The 26,581-nt window shown below is 37.3% G+C and overlaps 1 protein-coding gene across 1 annotated transcript in view; it reads left to right on the forward strand.

Annotated features, from left to right (window-relative positions):
• Positions 1–877: 877 nt before the first annotated feature.
• KCNU1 (potassium calcium-activated channel subfamily U member 1) overlaps positions 878–26,581 on the forward strand; it is a 261,654-nt gene continuing 235,950 nt past the window's right edge. The window contains 3 exon segments of the mRNA XM_043981056.1: positions 878–943; positions 945–1,127; positions 21,218–21,337. Coding sequence (XP_043836991.1) covers positions 878–943; positions 945–1,127; positions 21,218–21,337 — 369 coding nt within the window.

The raw sequence follows: 26,581 nt of genomic DNA on the forward strand, positions 1-26,581 counted from the left end.
TTAAAGCATGGGAAGGCTTCCTCTGACGATGACTTTCCCCCTCACCAATTGATGACTGAAGTTTAGCTAACCTTTTGAAGTTCACAACGTGCTTTACCTACATCTTTTCATTTGGGCCTCATGATAATCTTGTGAGATATGTTCTGTAGGTGTCAGTATACCCATTTATAGACTGTGTAACTGCGTCTTAGATAGAAGGACTTGTGCATCCCTTGCACATCCATAAATATTTGAGGGAGAATGCGGGTTGGATCTTGTTGAGTCTAGGTCCAACTTTCTACCCATTATGTCACACACCCTCTTGAGGTGTGAAAGCCTTCAGATACCAGTTGACTCATTGTGTACCATGCTTTATCCCCGTATAGTTTATTTACATATGTATGTGTATGAATGTGCATATATATGCATATGCATATACATACATATATACATATGCACACATACATATATACATATACATACACACACACACACATATATATATATATATATGTATGCACATATATATGTGCGTGTGTGTATGTGTACACATCCTAGTTAGATATGTGTCCGATGAGATGATCTCAGGCATTGTAAATGACAGATTTTTTTTCACTGACTTGATTCATTCACTTTAATTACATAAACTAAACTAAGCTATTTTAATGACATGTATATATTGGGCTACAAAGAGTAACCTTGCCTCTCCTCACAGAATAAGACAACAGGGGAATGAAGATGAGAATACTATTCTTCTGACTCTTAGAGTAAATCGGTATTGCCCAAGAAATTGTCTCCATGTGCCTGAGCATCACTTCTTAGGCTCTTTTCTGAGTCCATTAACGGGTGTTAGAATAACCTCGATCATGTCAATTCTATCTACTTGTCTAATGGAATTATGCCAGATCAGTACTTATTCCTGGAATTCCTGCCATGTAATCATGGCATCACAAAGGCCTGGGAATTCCAGTGCTTTTACACCCTGTGGGAAGTTTTAGAATTGATTTGATCAGTGACTGAAAATGACCTGCCCAATTGAAGTTCAGGAGGCATTCGTCCTCTCTTCCTTTGTGACCTTCTTAACTGGATTTATCCTTATATGCATTGGCAGGATAATGAATATTGTCGCATCAAAATATGGCTTCAGGGTGAGTGAGGATTTAAAGTAACTTTATTATTTATTTGGGATCCCCAACTGGGGGAGAAAGAACAGAGAGGTTTGGCATTGGTTTATGTTGAGAAAAATATTTAATCTTCTCATGGGTTAAGCTGGATCACAGTGCCTCTGACATTATCCCTCAACATTGTTATTGATTGGGGCAGCTAGGTGGCGCAGTGGATAAAGCACCAGCCCTGGATTCAGGAGGACCTGAGTTCAAATCCAGTCTCAGACACTTGACACTTATGAGCTGTGTGACCCTGGGCAAGTCACTTAACCCTCATTGCCCCACAAAAAACCACACACACACACACACACACACACACACACACACACACACACACAAAACAATGTGATTGATTAAAGAAAAGCTCTATCATCACTCCTGAATACCCAGCTCTGCCATACAAGGCATTTTTACTCTTACCTTAAGAAAAGTTGTGTTGTTCATTTTTTTGGGCGGGGGAGAAGTTTTTAAAAGAAGGAGTTATTACTTTTTAGTGTCTGTGGCAAGGGAAGGATATTAGAAACTGTGAGAGGCCTTAAACTAGTTGATAGGATCTTATTATACCACTCTCTCTTTCATTGCTATTGAGGACATTAACAGATTTCAAGTTATCTCTTGTACCTTTCTCAAAGGCTTCAACATTCAATTCATAATTTTCTTCACTTACAACTTTTCATAATTCTTGGGAAACTTGGTATTAAGGGTGATGATCCTTCTAACAATCTGACTTCACACTTCTTGAACCTCCTTAACTCTTATGACCTCCAGCTCAAGTCCACTATACACATCTGCATGGCTATAACTTAGATCTATCTTACCCTTAGCCTAAATTGAACTCTAAGCAAAACTTCCTGTCCTTCCACGTCTCACACTTCCTCATTCACATGAAAGTAACTCCTTCTCATCATGACTCTCCAGATCTTTTGATTTTACCATTCTCCCTGTCTCTAACTTCATTTGAATAGGAAGCAAACTATATATTATAAGCCATTTTCCTGATTCAATTCTATGTGTTACCATTTCCTTTTTCTTTCCCCACATTTCTTACTGACTCTTCTCTTATCACTTCTTCCAAATATCTTAGTTTTTGTATTCTTCAAGATTTGTCCTTGCCCACATTTCTTCTCTCTTATAAATCTTACCCACTCAAATGTTTTTTATATATCACTTCATTAATAACCCCCATTCTCTTCCCATGCTTTTGTTCCACATCACAAATTGCCTATTAGACATTTCAAACTGAGTGTCTCAGAGACATCTCTATCTCAATGTGACTTAAATTGAGTACACTACCTTCCTTCCAAAATTCTCACTGTTTCCATTTTATCAATCTGTCCTGTTTCCATTTGATGATACAACTAATGTTCTTATTAGTCTTGCAGATTTGTAACCTTAGCATTATTTAAGGACTCTTCACTCTCCCTCATTTCACATATCCAATCAATTGCCAAATATTTCCATTTCAACCCCCATAAAATTTCTTGTCTCTGACTCTGACTCTCTACTCATGCAGCCATAAACCTAGTTCAGGCCCTCTCTTTGATTATTGCAATAGACTTTTAACAGATTCCTCTTCCTTAAGTTTCTTACTCTTCCATTCTGTCTTATATACTGTTGCCAATGGGATTTCCTTAAGCAAAGTTTTAATCATGCCTTTCTTCTGCCCAATTAACTCTAGGAACTCTCTATGCCTTTTTTTTTTTTTTTTTGCAGGGCAATGGGGGTCAAGTGACTTGCCCAGGGTCACACAGCTAGTAAGTGTCAAGTGTCTGAGGCCGAATTTGAACTCAGGAACTCCTGAATCCAGGGCCGGTGCTTTATCCACTGCGCCACCTACCTGCCCCAATCCCTATGCCTTTTTTTTTTTGTGATAGGGGGATTAAGTGACTTGCCCAGGCTCACACAACTAGTATGTGTCAAGTGTCTGAGGCTGGATTTGAACCAGGTATTCCTGAATCCAGGGCCAGTGCTCTCATCCACTGTGCCACTAGCTGTCCCCTTATGTCTTTTAAGATAAACATAAACACCTCTATTTGACTTTTAAAAACATTCCCCTATATTTCCCCCAGCCCTATCTTCCCAGTCTCATTGAACATGACAAGACACCCTTTACCCAATATAATTTTTTTTTCTTCAAGTACCATTTTCTTTTCTTTTCTGGGGGGGGGGATGGGACAGGGAGGGGATGTGGGTTAAGTGACTGGTCCAGGGGTCACACAGCTAGTAAGTTTCTAGTGTTTGAGGCCAGATTTGAAACTCTGGTCCTCCTGAATCCAGGGCTGGTGCTTTATCCACTGTGCCACGTAGCTGCCCGCCAAGTACCATCTTCTTCATGAAGCCTTTTCTCATTGCCTCAAATGCTAGTACCTGCCCTCCCATACTACTTTACTTTATATTTAATTATATATATAATTTCATATATGTGTGTATACATGTATATATTATATATATATATGCACAATACATGTATATGTACATGTATACAAATGAATATTTTGTTCAGTCATTTCAGTCATGTCCAACTCTTCATGACCCCATTTAGGATTTTCTGGGCAAAGATACTGGAGTACTTTGTCATTTCCTTCTCTAGCTCAATTTACAGATGAGGAAACTGAGGCAACCACGGCTAAGCGATTTGTTCAGGGTCACACAGCTAGTAAGTAGCTAGTAAGTGTCTGAGGTATGATTTAAACTCAGGTCTTCTTGCTTCTAGGTCTGATGCTCTATCCACTGCACCACCTAATTGCTTTATGTGAATATATGTGTGTGTATATGTGTGTGTGTGTGTGTGCGTGTGTATACACACACAGACATATATATATATATATATATATATATATGTCTTCAAATATATATTATTATTGAAGAATATGTACTTATTCTCTTCCCCACTACCTATATGAAATTATCTCCTGTGAGGGGCCAAAATTGGTTATACGGAGCATTAATCTCCCCTTTGAACTTTCCCCTTTTATATATACCTTCCCAGGCCAATAAGAAAAGGAGCCTTTGAGCTTTAGTTCATAAAGGATTAGGTTTTATTGCTTGGGAATTAATTAGACCACAAAGGTGAAACCAATTAGGGAAATAAGGAAGTAGAAATATAGATGGATAGTGTTAGCTCTAAGCTTAGCCTATGGAACTTAGGCTTAAACTAAACTTTAGCAAGAGTTAGACTTTTAAGCATTTATTAAGGAGAATAAGAATTTGGTGAAGAGAAAGAGAAAGGCCTAGATTCATCTATCTGTTAAAGGGAGAGAGCATTCCTAGCTTCTCTCTCTGCCAGAGTCTACAGGAAAGAGGGCAAACGTCAGCCTCGCCCCCTCTTCCTCCCACAAGCAAAAATCACTTCCTGACACCAAAGAAAAGCTACATGGCCTTGCCCTCAGAGGCCTTCTCCTCTTGGTGAAGTTTTCCTACAGTAAGTCTCCAGCAGGTGGCATCATTCCAATCATTACACTCCCCCATTAGAAAGTAAGCTGCTTGTGAGAAGGGACTATTTTACTCCTTGTATTTATATGCCCAAAGCCTACCATGGTGCCTGGCACATAATAGGCACTCAATAAATAAAGTGCTTGTTAACTGATTTACTTTTATGTGGATGACATTCAGAGCTATATTAATGACATAGCTCTGAGTGTCATCCACATAGAATCAATAGTATTTACATCTGTGCTCCAGACTCATATTTCTAACTGCCAACTAAATTTCTGTACCTGGATCTACTGTTGGCATGTCAAACTCATCATGTCCAAAATAGAAGTCATCTTGTTTTCCCTATATACATTTAGTCCTTCTCACTTCTCTATTCTTGTTGGTGGGTCCATCCTTCACTCAGTCAAGCAAGTTCAAAATCCCATTGGTGTTTTTGACTCTTTCTTCTCCTTCACCTGATGCGACCAGTCAACAAACTCTGCAAATTCGGTTTTGTAACAATTCTTCCATGCATATTTTCCTTTCTATTCCCTTGGTTACTTATTTAATACAAGTACTCATTACCACATGCCTGACACATTCCATATAGTCCCATATAGCAATAGTTTCCTAACATGCTCTTACCTTGAATCTCTTCTTTCTCTAATCCTGCCTTCACACAGCTACAACATTATTCTGTTGCACTGTTGTAATCATTTGGCCCATTTGCTCAAAATACTTTAATGGTTTCCTGACATCCACCAAAGAAATCCTCCCTAGCCTGGCAACCAAGGCTTGCTACATTTTTACATTTCCTCTGGTGTCTACTAATTCATTCACTGTCATAGTGAGCAAATTGGACTGCTCACCAGTATTAATATGTTGGTTGGTTGTTGTCCTTAATTCTCAAAGAGGACCAAAATGACATCTCTATGTTAGAATCAAGTTACAATGTGTCTGACTGTGGCTGATCAGAATGATATGAGCTTGGAATGCTCTATCATAGGTCAGGCACAAATAATCCATGTAAACATTTGCATTTGATTCTTTGCACATCACACATTTCTTTTGAGCTACTTCAATTCTACTTTGCTCATAGAGCATAGTACCTTCTCTGATGAGAGCACACCACGCTGGACAGTCCTGTGCCAGTGTCTCCTATGTCATGCAATCAATTCCAAAGTTATTAAGAGAGAACCTGAGAGTGTCTTTATATCACTTTTTCTGACTACTACATGAGCTCTTGCCTTCTGTGAGTTCTGCATAAAATATTCTTTTAGGCAAGCATATATTTGGCATTCAAAAAATGTGGCCAGCCCTTCAGAGTTGCACTTTCTGCAGTAGAGTTTGAATGTTTGGCAGTTTAGTTCAAAAGGACCTCAGTGTCTTGTATCTTATGCTGTGAGGTGATCATCAGAATCTTCCTAAGGCAATTCAAATGGAAACAATTCATTTTCCTGGCATTGTGCTAGTATACAGTCCAGATTTCACAGGCATACAGCAATGAGGTCAGGACAATGGCTCTATAGACCTTCAGTTTGGTAGTCAGTCTGATACATCTTCTCTCCCACACTTTCCTTCAGAGTCTCCCAAATGCTGAGCTAGCTCTGGCAATGTGTGCATCAACCTCATTATCAATGTGTACATCCCTGGAAAGAATACTACCTAGATAAGTGACAGTATCTAAAACTCCATTTGCTGTAATTGATGGTTCCATGTATGGATGGTGTGGTACTAGTTGATAGAGCACCAGTGTTTTCTTGGTATTGATAGGCCAAAATTATTACAAACAGCAGAGAATTGGTTCCTATTTTGTTACATCTCAGCTTCAGAGGCTGCATTCAGTGCACAATCATCTGCAAACAGAAAATCATGCACAAACACTCCTTCCACTTTAGTCTTGGCTTGTAACTTTTTCAAGTTGAAGAACTCACTATCAGTGATTCTGTGTTCATCTTCATTGAAAGCATTTGACAACATGGTTGAAAACATCATGCTAAAAAGTTATGGGAGTGAAAATAACGCCATAGGAAAATGCCTGGAGCAGCAAAACTCAGAAAAGAAGGTGCTGAAATCATCTTCTAACCAAGAACGGCTTGGAAGGTCAGAAGGAGGGAGCTGCTGTGCTGAGACAGGAGTGGAGCCCGACCCTACAGTCACCCTGACACAGATCCAGTCCCAGGAAGGCCTCACCAGAGAAGCAGACCCCCAGAGCCTCTGAATCAGCTGAAGTGCCAGTGTCATCTGGAACTAAGCTCACAGTCTGGTGAGAGGGCTGAGCCCTGGGCAGGGGGGAAACTTTCTATGGTCCTCACCTTTCTCTGTCGGCTCATCTTGCCTTTCTTTTACTTTACTTTTAGCTCCTTAAGGTGGGGAACTGTTTCCAGGCTGCAGTATCCCAAACTTAAGAAGTCCCAGGTGTTATGATTTAAGGAGGATCAGGTTCTTCACTTGCCTGGCCTATTTCCTGGTCCATCAATTGAGGAATGATGGAAGAAGGTGCTATATAATTGTGTTGGAATGGTCTTGTGCTATAGGAAATGACAAACATGATAACTCTCCAAAAACCTGGAAAGACTAATGAACATCGATGTATAGTGAAGTGAGCAGATCTGGGAGGACATTGTGCATAGTGACAGCAGTATTGTTCAATGAGCAATTGTGAATGACTTAACTACTCTCAGCAATGCAATGATCCAAGAAAATCCCAAGGAACTAATGAGGAAGCTTACTATCCACCCCCATGGAAAGAACTGATAAAAAAAAAAAAAAAAACACTTGTGGATTGTACATATATAACCTTGTTGCAATCTTGTGGATGGGGGAGGAAAGGGAGGGAGGGAGAAAAATTTGGAACTCTAAATTTATGAAATGAGTGTTGAAAATTACCCTTATATGTAACTGGAAAAAATCAAATAAATGTCTGTTGATAAAAAACAAACAAACAAACAAAAAAAACATGGGAGCAAGCACACAGGCTTGTTTCACTCCATTGGTGGCTGGGAAAGTGTGAGATAATTGTCCATAATCCAGAACCTGGGCAAACATGCCATTGCCATTGTGAAATTCATGAAAAAGTGATGAACTTCTCTGGGCAAACACATTTTGACATAATCTTCCATAAGCCCTCGAGACTGACAGTGTCAAAGGCCTTGGTCAGGTCTACCAATATTGTGTAAAGACCTATTCTGCTCCTGAAATTTCTCCTGGAGTTATTAGGCAACAAACACCCTATTAACTGTTCCTCAACCCTTTCTGAAGCCACACTGGCTCTCAGGTAGATGACCATCTTCTAAGCAAAAGATCACCATATTAAGGAGGACTCTGGCAAGTATCTTGTTGGCAGTGACTAAGAGAGAGGACCCCACCCCGGAATTGTCATAGGGCAATCTATTTCCTTTACCTTTATAGAGATTGACAATGGAGGCATCCTTAAACTTCTGGAATTTAACCTCATCTTACCATATAATCCAAAAGATTTTAGTCAATTTTTGTATGAGCAATGGACTCCCAGCCTTGTAAATCTCAACTGGAATAGAATCAACACCAGGAGCTTTGCTACAGGAGAGGAGCTTAATGGCATTCAAAACCTTCTTCAGTTGGAAATTTGTCTAGAGGAGTTGACTTTAACCTGAGGTAAAAAGTCAATGACTAATCATTGATTGATGATAGTCTGTTGAGAATACTATGGAAGTGTTTAGCCCAACTCTCCAGGATTATGTCCTTGTCATTAGTCAATGTGTTTCCTTCACCACTAAGTAGGTGAGATACAGCATATATTTTTGGCCCATAAATAGCCTTCGGGCATCATTTGCCCTCTTACTGAGCCAAGAATCCTGCATCTCTCTAAGCTTTGCTTGTACTCTACCTTTGATAGAGTTAAATGCTGCTTTCTTAGACACAGATGAACTATACTGCTGGTAAACCTTGTGGAGTTCTCATTCTTCATTTAGCAGCTTCTGAGTTTCCCCATAATTTTCATCAAACCAGTCTTGATGTTTGTGAATGTTTTGATCCATATGAGCAAATGCAGTGCTGTACAATAAATTTCTGAAAGTTGTCCACTCCTTTTCTGCTCCACTGTTTCCAAGTTTGTGTTGGCTAAACTTTCTCTCCAAGTTATCCATAAACTGTTCCCTCTCAGAGAAGTGCTCTAATCTGTTGCCATTAAGTCTTGTGCTTAAGTGTTGACAATAAGTCATTTTGTCTTGGGACTGCAGTTTTTGTTGTATGCAAATAATAAACTGGAGAGGATAAGTTTGTGATCAGTGCAGCACTCTGCACCATGCATTCCCTTCATCACTCTCATTCCTGTTTCTTCTTATGATGACATAGTCTATTAAATGTCAACGTTTGCTGCGAGGGTGCATCCATGAAGTTTTGTTGTGTTTAGGTAAATGGAAGACAGGTGTTGGTGATGGGGTCATGAGATGCACAAGTCTTCAGTAGTAAGTGACAATTGCTATTGCTGTTTCCAAATCCATTCCTCCCAAAGACACCCTGCCATGTCTGGTAGTCTGAGGCTACTTTAGTATTAAAGTTACCCAGAATTTTAAGCTTGTCCTCTTTTGGGACATGGATGATGAGTGTTTCCATGTATTCATAAAATTTTTCCTTAACCTCATCAGGGTTTATCAGGAAAGGAGCAGAGGCACTGATGATGATGGCATGGTGTTTTCCCACAAGGGGCAATCACATTGTCATGAGCCTGCCATTTATTCCTTTTGGTAGACACACACATGTGTTCACTAGATTAGTTTCCCTGCAAAAACCTACACCAAATTCACAGCACTCTCCTTCACTCTGGCCATCCCAGAAAAATGTGTATTCAACTCCAACTTCAGTAAGCTGGCCTTCATCTGCCAGCCAGTCTTCTTTAACTCAGGGCTGGCATTTGGATGTGATACCTTCTGAATTCTCTCCCAACAAGAATTGTTCATTTTTCAAGTCTACTTGATTTTGTGTTGCTATAAGTGTGTGCACATTCCATGTACCAATGGTGAGTGGAATCATCTTTTCAGAAGCTGTTGTACGTTTGTGTGTGTGTGTGTGTGTGTGTGTGTGTGTGTGTGTGTGTGTTTGGATTACAGGGTGGGATCTCTGCTTCCCATGGTAATCAGTCCAGGGCTGGGCAAGCAATTTTTAGGGCATCTTTTCTAGTTCCTCACACCAGAAGGTGAGCAGTGTGGTCTTTAAAAGGCTGCTTAGACAGCTGTTGAATCCCACTGATGCTTCCAGTGAGAAGATGACCCTATGGCCTGGGCTGACTATGTGCAGGGTTATAACTACAGCTCCCAGTGTATCCTGACCTGATGTTTTGTCACTTGCCTATCACCACAAGACTTCATCTCTATCCAATACTTGTCCTACCTTCTTTATTTTGTTCCCCTTTTCCCCTATTCCTGGCCTGATCACTCCCTCTTCCTTCTCTTTGGAAGTATTAAACATTGTCCAATGCTCCATGAAACCTTTACCAACCTGGCTAGGAAGGAAGTATCTTTCCTTTTGTAGAGGGAGTTAGCTGACACAGTGGACATTGCTCACTGGGCCAGCGATCAGGAAGACCTGCATTCAAATGTGACACAGGCATCTACTAGTTTTGTGACCCTAAGCGAGTCATTTAACCTCTTTCTGCCTCTGTTTCTTCGACTATAAAAAAAGAATAATGGTATCACCTCCCTGACAGGGTCATTTGGGAGAATCAAATGAAATAATATTTGCAAAGTGCTTAGTGCAGTGCCTGGCATAGAGTAAGCCCCGTACAAAAAAAATGCTAGCTATTACTGTTGTTATTCCTCCAGCCTTACATAGCACATATCTTAGCTCTTAATATAAACTAATTGGGACTATATTTTATTTAAATTTAATTGCATACCATTAAATTTAATTGGATACAAATGAATTGTATTTGTATATGTTTTATTTTACCCTGACTAAATCTAAGTTTGAAGATGGCAGGGGATTTTTCCTAATTAAGACAAAGAGTCATATAGTGGGAAAACATACTCTGGTCAGAGAAGGATAAGAGATTTAGATTTGTTTCCCACCTTTTACACTCATTAGTAAAATGAACAGGGCCATCGTCCCTCTATAAGACTCAGTTTGTCCATCTGTTAGAGAATAATTCATATGCAATGGTATCTATTTGACAAGCCTGTAATATGAAATGAAATAATGTATATAAAAGGCTTTGGGCATTTCTAAAGTGCTTTGTAAATGTACCTATCGTAATTTTCGTTTCCAGGGAGAAATTGAGAAACAGATTTTCATCTTTTCATTCCTACTTTCATTCCACATCTATTTTTTCTACTATCTATTTGTTACTGTATATAAAGTTGTGAGGTAAACACTGGGAGAAATACAAAAGTCTTAATTCCTGACAAGCATCCACTTAAAACAATAGTTATCAGTTCATTCATCATCATGTGTCCTCAGCCTATTTCTTAGTCATGCCCACATTTAACATGTTGCTTCAAAATATGCCATAATAAATGGAGATACTAAGTCTCCACAATGTAGGCATGTGAAATCACAAATTGTTAAAACTGGAAGGGACCTGGGGAATCATTGTGTCCAATATCTTCATTTCATTGAGGAAGAAACTGGGTCCAGAAAAGAGACTGTGACTCATTCCAAGTCATATAGCAAGTTAGAATCATATCAAGACAGGGCAGCTAGGTGGCACAGCAGATAGAGCAACGGCCCTGGATTCAGGAGGACCTGAGTTCAAATCCAGCCTCAGACACTTTACACTTACTAGCTGTGTGACCCTAGGCAAGTCACTTAACCCCAATTGCCTCACAAAAAAAAAGAATCATATCAAGACTAGCAACAAAGTCCCCAACTTCTATTTCAGTGATCATTCCACCCCCCATAGCTTCATATACACAAAACATACATGAACATAAAATGAATAGTACATACATGCATAATCTCTTCATGTACTTACCAAACCATTTCAGACAAGGGTCCTAAAGATTAAATGATGACTATAATAATAATCATAATGATAAAAAGATGTATTGAATGAAGTACCTTTATTCCTAAGAGCTCAAGTTAAATAAAGATTTAGGTATACCATTCCTGCTTTACTTCTGATGGATAGATATTCAATCCTGTGCTTTTTATAATAACTACTAATGCTATCAGTTTTAGTTTTGGTGGTGAGTATATTATTTATTTAATACTAACATTATATGAGTAAAGGACTGACCACATGTCTCCCCAACTTCTCATGGGGTCAGGCTACATGTAAAGAAAGCATGGAGAGAGCTTCAGCATGGCAATTAGTGAAAGCATGAATAAAGCACTCAAAGACCCAGAAGACTTAGAAAACAGAGAGCCATGAGAGTCTCTAAAGCTCAAAAATCTCTAATGGGACCTTCCAAGGGTTCTTATCCTCTTTTGATAGAGGTGGATCATTATACATTGATCAAAGCTACTTCTATTGGTTGAAATGATTTGAAGATGGTCCATATTAAAATGAACTCTACAGATGACATCAAGGAAAAGTGTGTAAAAGACCCTTACTCAACTTACTTAGGGCAAAGTCCATTATCTAGGTATGATTTGATCCCATCAGTCCTTCACTGAGCTAGACCAAAGAGTCTATCTCCATTTCTTTTGTTCCCTCAGGTTCTCCCCAGATCAAGGAGAACTGGACTTTCTGGAGTAGGGAAGAGAAAGGACTGAGAAACTGATCTCTGGGTCCCTCCAAGAAATCTATTATTAAAAATTATTTTCTCACGATCCAAATCTTCAAGAATTAAACAATAAGGGCCTGCTTTATGGAAAGCAGTATTCTAGGCACCAGAGATACAAAGATAAGATGAAAAGTAGTCCATATTCTTAAGGACACACACATACATAAATACACTTACACACACACACACACACACCCCTAGATGATATGAATAGATAGAGATAGAGATAGATGATATAGAGGTAAAAATGAGAGAGAAAGATAAAGAAATAGATACAGTAATAGAGGCAGACAGAGAGTGGTTGGTTATTGTCCATTCTGAAGAGGACCAAAATGACATCACTAAGTTGGGGTCAAGATACAATGTAGCCGACTGTGGCAGATCAAATAAATACAAACTCAGAAGGTTCTACCATAGGTTGGGCACAAATAGTCCCATATGAACATTTAGAATGGAAATGTCTCTAAAATTTGTGCCTCTCACTTCTTTTAAGCTGCTGCAATTCTATTTTGCTAATAGAACACAAGCACCATAGGGTACACACACGCTGGCTGGTTCAGTGCTGGTGTTTCTCATGTCTCACAATTAATTCCAAAGTTCTTCTCAAGGTCTCAAGAGATCAAGAGATACCTTGAGAGTGTCCTTTTATTACTTCTTCTGACATCCATGAGAGCACATGCCTTTCTGTGAATTCTCCATAAAGTAGTCTTTTAGGAAAACATACATTTTGGCATTCAAACAATGTGGCTTGCCCATCAGAGTTGCACTCTCTGCAGTAGAGTTTGAATACTTGGCAGTTCAGCTCTAGAAAGGACTTCAGTGTCTGCTACCTTATCTTTCTAGATAATCTTCAGAATCTTCCTAAGGCAGTTCAAATAAAAGCAGTTCAGTTTCCTGGAATGGAGTTGGTATACTGTCCAAGTTTCATAGGCATACAACAATGAAGTCAGCATAATAGTTCTATGGACTTTAGTTTGGTAGGCAGTCTAATAACCTCTTTTTTCCTACACTTACCTTTGGAGACTCCCAAACAATGAGCTAGCTCTGGCAATGTGAGCATCCACCTCATCATCTAGCTGTACATTTCTTTACAATGCCAAGCTAAGTGAATTTGTTCATAGTCTTCAAAATTTCTCCATTCTCTATAACTGATGGTTCCATGTTTATCTGGCATGGTGCTGCTGGTGGAGAACCTCTGTTTTATCCATGTTGTTTGGCCAAAATTAGCACCATAGCAGAGAATAGATCCATACTTTGTTGCATCTTAGCCTCAGACACTGCATTGAGTGCAGTCATCTGTGAACAAAATGTCATGCACATAAAGAGATGAGGAATGGTTGTTATGGTGTTTGCTGCCCAACAGCTCCAGGAGAAATGCCAGGAGCATAACAGTGGTCTGTACATAACATTCAGTGATCTTACCAAGTCCTTTGAGACCGTCAGTCATGAGCGCTTGTGGAAAATCTTGGCAAAATTTGGGTGTTTAGAGAAGTTCATCAGTATTGTACATTAATTTCATGATGGCATGCTTTCATGGGCTCTGGATAATGGATGATATTCTTATTTTTTCACAATCACCAATGGAGTGAAGCTCCTGTGTATGTGTATTTATGTATATGTATATTTACATATAAGTATATATATATATATATATATATATAATATATATATATATATATATAAGAAGGGCAATTAGGTGGCACAGTGGATAGAATACCAGGTCTGGAGTCTTGAGGACCTGAGTTCAAATTTGACTTCAAACATTTACTAGCTATATGACCATGGGCAAGTCACTTAACCCTATTTGCCTCAGTTTCTTTATCTATAAAAGGAACTGGAGAAGTAAATGGCAAACCACTCTACCATCTTGGCCAAGAAAACCCCAAAATAGGGTCATGAAAAGTTGGATGCAATTGAAAATGTTTGAGTACTACCATATATATATATATATATATATATATATATATATATACACACACACACACACATATACATATATACATACACACACATATATACACCTATGTGTGTGTATATATACACATACACCTATATACAAATATACTTATGTAGCTATACATGTATAGATGCAAACACACATAAATATATAATTATGTCATAAAATATATAACATATATGTTTTATAGACATATAGACATATGTGTGTACACATACACACACACATATATATAAGTTCAAGTAGTTTCAAACAGTAGATTAGGAGTTCACAGAACTACTAATTGTGATCCATTCATTCAACCCTGTATACAGTATAATATGGAATAGTGGACCTTTTAGGAAGAAAGATGCAGGATCAATTCTTACTTCTAACATTGCGTAACTTTTTGATCACAGACAAAGCATTTAATTTTTCCGAGTTCCTCTTTCCTTATATGCAAATCAAGATAATAATCACATCTGCTTTATAATTTTGTTTTGAGGATCAAATGAAATAATGCCTTATATAGTATTTTTATTTATTTATTCATTCATTCATTTATCTATCTATCTATCTATCTATCTATCTATCTATCTATCTATCTATTTCTTTACTTCTTTACTTATTTATTTATTTATTTATTTATTAGTGAGGCAATTGGCATCAAGTGACTTGCCCAGGGTCCCACAGCTAGTTAAATGTTAAGTGTCTGAGGCCAGATTTAAACTCAGGTACTCCTGACTCCAGGGCCAGTGCTCTATCCACTGTGCCAATTAGCTGCCCCTATATAGTATTTTGAAAATGTTAAAGCACTATAAAAATGCTTGTTACTATTAATATTTCACTAGTAAAAGGAACTATGTTAGATATTGATCATTATATGAATCTATTATTTGAAAAAATCAATAAAAGGTATAGATAGTAATGAAGATGAAAACTGGGACATGGAATATAAGAAAAGACAAATGTGTATTTTGTGTGGTAAGAAGAGTAAGGAAGGCATTTGGATTTGCAGAGCAATATGCATTAAGGAAGATTTGTAAATTATATTGGGGGAACAATGTGGTATTATGGACAGAAAGTATGAGCCAAGAAAATATTCCCCCCCCATCTCATCTTTGAATTATATTAGCTGAGTGACCTTGGATAGTTTATTTAACCTCACGGTGTCCTAGAGAAAACTCTCTAAGACTATCAGTTGCAGAAAAAAAAAGTTATAATTACTATTAGAAGAGTAATTTTTTTCTCTAGGAAAAAAGGAGAGGGAGGGAGGGAAGGAAGGAAGGCAGGAAGGAAGGAAAAGACGGAGGGAGGAAGGGAGGAAAGTTAGGCTCAATCTAGTAAGATTATTAAGGTCATTGAAAGCCAGGAAGAGTATAAATTTTATTTGTTAGTATGTAGTCATTGTAGCTTTTTTAGCAAAGAAATGGTATTTTAGGAACTTTGACTGGGTAGCAGGCCTTTTGATGGGGAAATGACAGGCAGAAATACAGCTAGGAGGCAGTTAAGTAATTCAGAAGTGAAATGGCAACTTGTTAAATGGTTGTGGTAAGAATGGTGGTGAAGGGATGAAACTGAGAAACAAAAATATTAGCTGGACGTAGGAATCATGTGAATACTAGTTGACATTTATATGACTACATAATGTTTCATGATTTCAAAGTACTTCCACACATATTATTATCTCATTTAACTTACTCAGAATTGGGTCTGTTCTGAGTGAAGTTCCACATCTGTTGCAATGGTTTCCTTTGAGCCTGAGGGTTCAGGTAAACAGTTACTTTTTAAATAAGCTTTCAATAAAGCTTACTAAGGGTATAGGTGATAACTATAACCATACAAGACAATAATATCCCCAATAAAAGATCATAGAAGAAGAAGGACCAAACAGAGGGGAAAACACATATTTTGGGACTGGAACAAACACATTTTAGGCACTGTGCTAAATTCTAGGGATACAGAAAAAGGTAAAAGATTCTCTGGTCTTAAGAAAGTCAGAGTCTGAGAAAATATGGAAACAACTAAGTACAAACAAGATATATTGGAAATAATCCACAGAGGAAAGGCACTAGCATTAAGCAGTGCTGGGAAAGGCTTCTTTTAAAAGGTAGGGTTTTAGGGGTCAGCTAGGTGGCACAGTGGATAAAGCACCAGGCCTGGATTTAGGAGGACCTGAGTTCAAATCAAGTCTCAGACACTTGACACTTACTAGCTGTGTGACCCTGGGCAAGTCACATAATCCCCATTGCTCTGAAAAAAAAAAAAAAAAAGGTAGGATTTTAAGTGAGATCTGAAGGAAGTCAGGGAAGCCAAGAAACACTGATAAGGAGAGAGAGAGAGAGAGAGAGAGAGAGAGAGAGAGAGAGAGAGAGAGAGAGAGAGAGAGAGAGAGAGAGAGAGAGAGAGAAAGAGAGGTCCAGGTATGGGAGACAGAAAGTAAAAATGCCTGCTGTTTGGAGACTGAAAATATAATAGGAGAATCAGCAAGAAGGCCATTGTCATTGTATAATGGCAAGGGGTGGGGGGATCTGGGAATAACTGGGGGAAGGAGATTAGGGACTAATTTTGAAAGGTTTTGGTCTAAGACTATTGGAAAGGTAAGTGGGAATCAGATTACAGAGAGGCTTTAAAAACCAAACAGAAGGGGGCAGCTAGATGGCACAGTGAATAAAGCACTGACCCTGGATTCAGGAGGACCTGTGTTCAAATTTGGCCTCAGACACTTGACACTTACTGTGTGACCCTGGGCAAGTCACTTAACCCCCACTGTCCCACCAAAAAACAAATAAACAACAACAAGAACAACAAAAAAACCAAACAGAACGGTTTTGTTTTTTGTTTCTTTTTTATATTTGATCACAGAGGAAATAGGGAGCTTCTATAACTGATTAAATAGGGGGTAACATGTTCAAACTTGTACTTTAGAAATAACATTTTGAGGATTAAGTGGAGATAGACTGGAATAAGGAGATACTTGAGGCCTGCAGAACAACACTGAAAAAAACAAAGAAGAAAAGCTGCTATCGACTACAAAAAGAATGCAGTTTCAAGAAAGAGGGGCAGAGATAGTAAAAAATGTCAAATGCTAGTGTTCTGAAGACAGAAGGGCTATAGAGACTTGAGCTGAAAAAATGGAAAAGAAATAGGAAGGTTAATAGAACTAATAAAAACTTAGGAGGCAGAAGTAGATGAGCATAAGAGTAAGTAAAAATGTTATTGGGATAAGAGAGATAACTTTTTGTCATAGACTGGTAGAAAGATGACAAGATTAGTATAAAGACAGAAATAAGTCAAGGTAAAGATGAGAGCACAGGAGTATAGACAGCCTTAATCTTTTAAATAGAGCAGGGTCTTCCAGGAAGAATGCAATTAGGAACAAAAATGGTTTAAGTAATGTTTAAGTAATTGTTTAATTTAGATAAGTTAAGCAAAGACCAAAAAAAAAAAAAAAGCAAAACAGATGTTGGCTTTAAATGAGCTAAAATTTCTTGGCTCAAATGAGATATGCCCCCAAATTCTGGAAGAACTCACAGATATCATTATTGAGGTGCTGCCACTAATCTTTGAGGGATTATAGAAAATGGATCAGGTACCAGAAATCAGGAAATATAGTCCCTATTTAAGAAATATTAGCACCATCTTTAAAAGAGTAACAGTTATATTCAGCAAACTGCAAACCAATGAGTTTGGCATAAATCCCAGGAATATTTTTTGTTTGCTTGTTTTTGTTTTTGTTTTGTAGGGCAATAAGGTTAAGTGACTTGCCAGGTCACATAAATAGTAAGGTTGTCAAGTGTCTGAGGCTGCATTTGAACTCAGATCTTCCTGAGCTGCAACTCAGGAACACTTTTTAGAGGAAATTATTAATTGAGCAAATTTAGAAAACATAAAAAGGAAGTGGCAGTCATGGAGCCATTTTGAGTTTTCTAAGTAAGAAGGCAAAAGTTTGTCTGTCTCACAATGCAAATTTAGACAGTGCTGACAGAATTTACAGAGGTTCCCCAGTATAGACACAGAAATTGAGCACCTACTTATTAAAAATGCTTGGTTAAGGGGGGCAGCTAGGTGGCTCAGTGGATAAAGCACTGGCCCTGGATTCAGGAGGACCTGAGTTCAAATCCGACCTCGGACACTTGACACTTACTAGCTGTGTGACCCTGGGCAAGTCACTTAACCCCCATTGCCCTGCAAAACAAAAACAAAACCAAAAACAAAAACAAAAACAAAAATGCTTGTTTAAAACAGGAAGCTGCTAGATGCTGGGACCTTCAGCAAGGTCTTTTTTTTCTTCTTTAAGCCTCAACTTTCTTATCTGTCAAATTAGAGGTTTGGGCTAAATGTTCCTAAGATTTCTTCCAACTTAAAGTCATGTCTGACTCACCTCATTCAAGTCTTTTGACAAAGCTACTTGAAAGATAGAACAAAAGAATGTTATAGGCAGACTCTTCCTTATCTAATCATTCACTGGATACTTTTTGGTCCTGAGCACCACATTTAAAAAGGTGTATTGATATTTAAAGGAGGATGAACAAGATAATGAGAATATTCAAATCCAGGTGGAAAATATTTACCACCTGGGGATGTTTAATTTGGAGACAGGAAGACACAGGGAGAGGATGGTGATTATCTTTAGCTAATTGATGTTACCATGTAAAATATAGGGATTCAGTTTGTTCTGCTCCAGACACAAGACCTAGAAGCAATGGGTGGAAGTTTTAGAGAAGGAGATTTTGCCATTGTTGAGAAAGATGAATTTAACATGATGATTCACAGTAAAGTAGACAGAGAGTTAAAGAGCAGACTTCAGAGTAAAATAGACCTTGGCTTCAAGGTTCCATCTTTAACAGACATTAGCTTTGTGAATCCTGGCAAGATACTTTCCTCTCAGCACCCTCCCCACCCCACTTGCCAACCCCCATTCCACCTCCCTTCACTAGACAGCTCTCTAAGACTGTGTTACAAAAATGATATAAACAGATCAGGAAAAAGTCACAAAACTGTGCTGACAGAGTCAACTACAAATTTGTGAACTAATCTCAACTGGGCTTTCACTATAGCAAGACAATTCTACTTTTCATTTGACGACTTTTTTTTTTTAATTCAACTCACTATGGCAGTTGTTCCAAACCTTCTCTTCCCTCCTCAGGCCTACTGTACTCTCAAAATTGCCAAAGTGATTTTCCTGAAGCATATGTCCTACATATCAAATAAAACTTTATTTTTATTATTGCATATTATGTAAACATATTAAATATCTGACTCAAATTAACTCCAGTGTTTGCAAATTATCTCTAGGCTTATATATAATGAATTTTACTTTATTATTATTATTTTTTTGAGAGGCAATGCAAGTGACTTGCCCAGGGTCACATAGCTAGTGAGCTAGGGTGAGTCAATTGTCTGAGACTGGATTTGAACTCAGGTCCTCCTTAATCAGGGCCAGTGCTTTATACACTGTGCCACCTAGCTGCCCCTATAAATGAATTTTAAAAGATACAACCCTTTGAAATGTAGCCCCTACCCATCTTTTTTGTCTTCTTACATATTAATCCATCCTGGTTGCTATTTTAAACAAACTTCCCTCCCCCTTTCCACTTCCATTTCTTTGTACTAGTCGGTACCCCTATGCCCGAAATGATTTTCTCACCTCCCTATTAGCTTTTCTGGCTTCTTTTAAATCTCAGCTCAAATGTCATCTTTTGCAGAAGGTCTTTCCTGATCCTTCCAGCTATTTGCCTCTATCCCTCTAAGATTACTTTTATTCTTCCTGTATGTGTGCTTGTGCACATGTCACATCCCACCCCTATGCCCCACACACAGAGAAATATTTTAAGAAAGAAATTCCTAACAATTAGAATATTTGCAAAGTGTAGTGGGATGCCTTGAGAGGTTTCCAGGGAGAGGGATAGGGGAGGGGGAAAATAAGCATTTATTAAGCACCTACTATGTGGCAGAAACTGTGCTAGACACTTTATAAATATTATCTCATTTGATCCTCACAACAACCCTGAGGTATTGGTACTAACATTATCTCCATTTTACAGTTGAGGAAAGTTAAGTGCCTTCTCTAGGGTCATACAGCTAAATAAATATATGAAGCTGGATTTGATCTCATGGCTTCCTGACTCTAGGACCTGTACTCTAGACCCTGTGCCACCTAGCTGCCTGCAAACTAAGGCAATGACCACTTGATAAACATGTAAATGGAATTCCTACTATAAGTACAGGTTGGACTAAATGATCTCTAAGACCTTGTCTCTAAGACTCTTAATACTCACAAGCAAAATCCACACGTGTTATTGAGCATCTATTATTTGCAAGGCCATCCTAATGGATATAAATGATAGAGAATACTGATCAAGTTCAGTAGATACAGGGAGGTTAGAGAACCATGAACCCAAAGAGTCTATAATTATATTATCAATCACAAGGACACAGTTAATGGGCATTCCTCTGCCTTGTAAAGCTAAAGAATTTCCCAGAGATCACGAGAACAATAGTGGCTTCCTGGTAAAGTCCACCCTTCTATTTTTTTAGTGAACACTTGCCCCACAAGGCATCCAAAAGCAAAATTAACATAGTGGGAAGAGTGGCCAGAGCTAGAATCAGGAAGAATGAAGTTCAAATCCAGCTTTACACACTTGCAAGCTGTATGACCCTGGCAAAGAGTCACTTAACCTTCTGCCTCAGTCCACTTATCTATGAAATGGGGATAATAAAGATAAGTATCTGAGGATAAAATAAGATAATATTGGGGTTTTTTGTTGTTTTGTTATGTTTTTTATGAGATGATATTTGTAAGGCTCTTTGCAAACTTTAAAGTTAAGAATCTTCACTAATGCAGTTGTGTCCTAGAGCAGCTACAAGAATCTGTAAAGAAGTTGGTAGATAATCCCAGTGAGAGTAGAGACCTTGGATACAAGGCTTTAACTCACATAGTTCTACCTGGAGAATAGAGTCTCCTTTGTCTGAGATCTAGCACTTATATTCTCTCATTGGGTTTCTCTTGTTCCTAGGGTCTGGGAATAGAGAGTCATTTCAAAATTCCTTATTTGAGGATAAACCATTTTTATGGACTCTTTCGCAAGCGTATTGACATGATGCTCTCAGCACAGACCTTTGTCGGTCGTGTACTGGTAAGTCTGTGTTATCTTTTACTTACTTGGGGGAGATGATACTTAGTCACTAAAATAAACAAGGTAATTATGATCAGATTTCCATGGCTAACCAAGGGTCTAATCAGAGATGTCCATCTAGATATTTTAAACTTTCTCTTTTTGACTTCTATGCTACTTATCGTCCCTTCAGTGTTTCCATGTCACAGTAACTGAGTTGAAGAGGTTTTCTTTCCTCTCTGAAGGTCTTAACCAAGCATTTGAGCATATTGCCCAAGGACAGAAGAAGCCATGTACAATAACATTTAAATCACAGTTGTATTAGACAAATAAAGAGAAGCATTTTTTTTTTCATTTTTAAAAATATTTATTACCTTAAATATATTTAAAAGACTTCAGTTAAACACTTCTAACTATTGAACTAGATAATTATTTCAGAACAGCCTTTTTAAAAAACTTACTAGAGATACATACTGGTACCTTTCTCACTGGTTATTCTCTTTTTAAAAAATCAATTCGGCCTGAATTTGGTCAAATGAAAAGTATGTGTGCATGTGTGTATGTAGTTTTCTTGACTTTTGAACTTACCTCCAATCAAAGTATCATTGACTGGTTAACACTAAGTGAGTAAATAGAAATCCTTTCTCAATTACAGGATGTCCAGTCCTCTGACTAGGCTATGTAGAAAAATTAAATTAAATTCTTTCACTTTTTTCCAATCTTTCTTTTCTCATAAATTCTTCTTTTCACTAAATCTATGAAGAGAGAAATGGAGGGGGGGAAAAAAGCTTTATAGCACTATAAAAAACATAAAACCACTCATTCCTGGTTTTCTCCAATAAGATGAAATAATTTTCACGTGCTTAAATGCACCCTTAACTCTTTCCTTTTCCAATGCAGATCTTGTTTAAACTTTGATTTTTTTTATGATATGTTAATAAAAAAAATTATACTTTAGCTTTGAGGAGCAAATTCAGTTGTTTTTAGGAATGCCTCAAGGAACGGCTTCAACGCCAACCTTCTCCTGTTAGAAGGCATACATCCCTAAGCAAAAAGGCTGGAAAAATGGCAACTAATTTCCCTACAGTCTTTTCAAAAGTCTCTAAATTCATCAACAATGTGTGTTTTTCCTCTCTGTATATTCCTTTCAATTTTATAAGTATGTTTTAGCCCCTAGTAAGTGCAAGGCCCTCTGTTAGGTGTAATCTCTGCATTGCAGTAATGTATAATAGTACATAATAAGAGAAACTTTTAAAGTCTTTTTGGGTTTTTCAGTTTGCTTCAAGCATAGAGATCAACAGGCTCTAAACTTTTTAATCATCTAGCGCTATCCATATCCTCCCTAACAATAACTTGGGTGACTGGGGAAGGGATGTTAGGGAAATGATGATTTTCCTAATGGCATCTATACAGCTGCTGTAGAAGTAATTTCATTATAATTGCCCTGAAGGTGGGCAGAGAGAAGGACTATACACAGAAGGTATAAATATAAATTGTCTTTGATGTGATGATACAAAGAAAGTTAAGGGGTTAAAAAGGGAGTATATAGGGAGGAAAGGAAAGGGGAGGTGGAATGGGGTGAAAATGAAGAGGTGAAAAAAAACCTGTTACAATAGAGGGAAAGAAATGAGGGGTGAAAATTGTTTCAACTCTACTCTCATCAGATTTGATTCAAAGAGAGAATAACATATACATTCACTGGGATAAAGAAACTTAGCTCATTCTTTAGGAAAGTAAAAGGGGAAGGGAAAGTGGGGGGATGCATAGAAGGGAGGACAAAAGCAAGGGAGAAAAACATAAAGAAAAGGGAGGGGGTGATAAAGAGGGAGGGCAGATTGGGGGAGGCAGGGGTAAGAAGCAAGATGTTGGTGAGGAGGAATAGGGTGAAAGAAGGGGGAAAAGTACAAAGGGGGCAAATAGAATGGAGGGGAATAGACAGTTAGTAAGAATAACTGTGAATGTGAATGGGATAAAACAGAAGCAAATAGCAGTGGATTAAAAACCAGAATCCTACAATATGCTGTTTACAAGAAACACATTTGAAGCAGAGAGATACACACAGAGTAAAGGTAAAAGGCTGGAGCAGAATATATTATGCTTCAACTAAAGTAAAAAAAGCAGGGGTAGCAATCTTTATCTCAGACAAAAATAGATCTCATTAAAAGAGATAAGGAAGGAAACTACATCTTGCTAAAAGGTACTATAGATAATAAAGCAATATCAATATTAAATATGTATGCAACAAGTGGTATAGCATCCAAATTCTTAGAGGAGAAATTAAATGAGTTACAAGAGGAATTAGACAGTAATACTATGCTAGTGGGGGATATGAATCTCCCCCTCTCAGAATTAGATAAATCTAGCCAAAAAAATAATTAAGAAAGAAGTGAAAGAGGTGAATAGATTACTAGAAAAGTTAGACATGATAGATGTCTGGAGAAAAATGGAATGGGGATATAAAGGAATATACCTTTTTCTCAGCAGTACATGACACATTTTCAAAAATTGACCACGTATTAGGGCACAATAACATCATGTTCAAATGTAGAAAGCCAGAAATAGTAAATGTGTCCTTCTCAGATCATGATGCAATAAAAATTACATGTAAGAAAGAGCCATGGAAAAGTAGACTGAAAATCAATTGTAAACTAAATAATTTCATTCTAAAGAATGAATGTGTCAAACAACAAATCATAGAAACAATCAATAACTATATCCCAGAGAATGACAATAATGAGACAACATACCAAAATCTATGGGATGCAGTCAAAGCAGTGCTTAGGGGAAATTTTATAGCTCTAAATGCTTACATGAATAAAAAAGAGAAAGAGGAGATTAATGAATTGGGCATGCAACTTAAAAAACTAGAAAAAGAACAAATTAGGAACTCCCAATTAGATACTAAACTAGAGATCCTGAAAATTAAAGGAGAAATTAATAAGACTGAAAGCAAGAAAACTATAGAATTAATCAATAAAACTAAGAGCTGGCTTTATGAAAAAAAACAATAAAATAGATAAAATATTGGTTAATTTGATTAAAAAAAAAGAAGCAAACCAAATTACCAGTATCAAAAATGAAAAGGGTGATGTAACCACCAATGATGTGGAAACTAAATCAATAATTAGGAATTATTTTGCCCAACTGTATGCCAATAAATTTGACAATCTATATGAAATGGATGAATATTTACAAAAATACAAACTGCCCAGGTTAACTGAAGAGGAAATAAAATCCTTAAATAAACCCAGATTAGAAAAAGAAACTGAAAAGGCCATTAATGATCTCCCTAAGAAAAAATCCCCAGGGCTAGATGGGTTTACAGGTGAATTTTACCAAGCATTTAAAGAATAATTAATTCCAATATCATACAAATTATTTGGAAAAATAGGTGAAAAAGGAGTTCTACCAAATTCATTTTATGATACAAATATGATGGTGATACCAAAATCAGGCAAAGCAAAAACAGAGAAAGAAAATTATAGACCAATTTCCCTAATAAATATTGATGCTAAAATCTTAAATAAAATATAAGCAAGGAGATTACAGCAAGTGATCACCAGGATAATACACTATGACCAGGTGGGATTTATACCAGGAATGCAGGGCTGGTTCAACATTAGGAAAACTATTAACATAATCAACCACATCAATAAGAAAACTAACCAAAATCATATGATTATCTCAATAGATGCAGAAAAAGCTTTTGACAAAATACAGCATCCATTCTTTATAAAAACACTAGAGAGGTTAGGAATATGGAGCTTTCCTTAAAATAATAAACAGTATCTACCTAAAAACATCAGTAAGCATTATATTCATTGGAGATAAGCTAGAGGCCTTCCCAGTAAGATCAGGGGTGAAACAGGGATGTCCATTACCACCCTTATTATTTAATATTGTACTAGAAATGTTAGCTTTAGCAATCAGAGAAGAAAAAGGAATTAAAGGAATTAGCATATGCAAGGAGGAAACAAAACTATCACTCTTCGCAGATGATATGATGGTATACTTAAAGAATCCTAGAGAATCAACTCAAAAATTACTTGAAAAAATGAACAACTTTAGAAAAGTACCAGGATACAAAATAAATCCACATAAATTATCAGCGTTTCTATATATGACCAACAAAGTCCAGCAGTAAGAGATAGAGAAATTCCATTTAAAGTAATAGTAGATAATATAAAATGCTTCGGAGTCTACTTGCCAAGACAAACCCGGGAACTCTATGAACTCAATTACCAAACACTCTTCACACAAATCAAATCAGATCTAAATAATTGGAAAGATATCAATTGCTCATGGATAGGCAGAGCTAATATAGTAAAAATGACAATTTTACCTAAATTAATTTACTTATTCATTGCCATACCAATCAGACTACCTAAAAATTATTTTATAGAGCTAGAAAAATAATAACAAAATTCATCTGGAAAAACAAAAAGTCAAGAATATCAAGGGAAATAATGAAAGAAAAATGCTGTACCAAACTTGGAGCTTTACTATAAAGCTGTAGTCATCAAAACTATCTTGTACTGGCTAAGAAAGAGTGGAGGATCAATGGAATAGGCTAGGCAAAGGAAACACAGTAGTAAATGACACTAGTAATGTAGTGTTTGATAAACCCAAAGACTCCAGCTACTGGGATAGGAACTCAGTATTTGACAAAACCTGCTGGGAAAACTAGAAGATAGTATGGCAGAAATTAGGCATAGACCAACATCTTACACCTTATACTAAAATAAGGTCAAAACGGATACATGATTTAGACATAAGAGTTGATGCCATAGGTAAATTAGGAGAGAAAGGAATAGTCTACCTTTCAGATCTTTGGAAAGAAGAACAGTTTATGATCAAACAAGAGATAGAGAATATTATACAAAGCAAAATTGATGATTTTGATTACATTAAATTAAAAAGCTTTTGTACAAACAGAAGCAGTGCATCCAAAATTAGAAGGGAGGCAGAAAGCTGGGAAATAATTTTTATGGCCAGTACTTCTGATAAAGGCCTCATTTCTAAAATATATAGGGAACTAAATCAAATTTTTAAGAATCCAAGTCATTCCCCAATTGAGAAATGGTCAAAGGTTATGAACAGGCAGTTTTCTGACGAAGAAATCAAAGCTATCTATTCCCATATGAAAAAAATGCTCTAAATCTCTAATGATTAGAGAGATGCAAATTAAAACAACTCCGAGATACCACCTGACACTTATAATTTTGGCTAAAATGACAAAAAAGGAAAATAATAAATGTTGGAGAA

Source organism: Dromiciops gliroides, chromosome 2 (assembly GCF_019393635.1).
Source record: "Dromiciops gliroides isolate mDroGli1 chromosome 2, mDroGli1.pri, whole genome shotgun sequence".
NCBI classification, from domain to species: domain Eukaryota; kingdom Metazoa; phylum Chordata; class Mammalia; order Microbiotheria; family Microbiotheriidae; genus Dromiciops; species Dromiciops gliroides.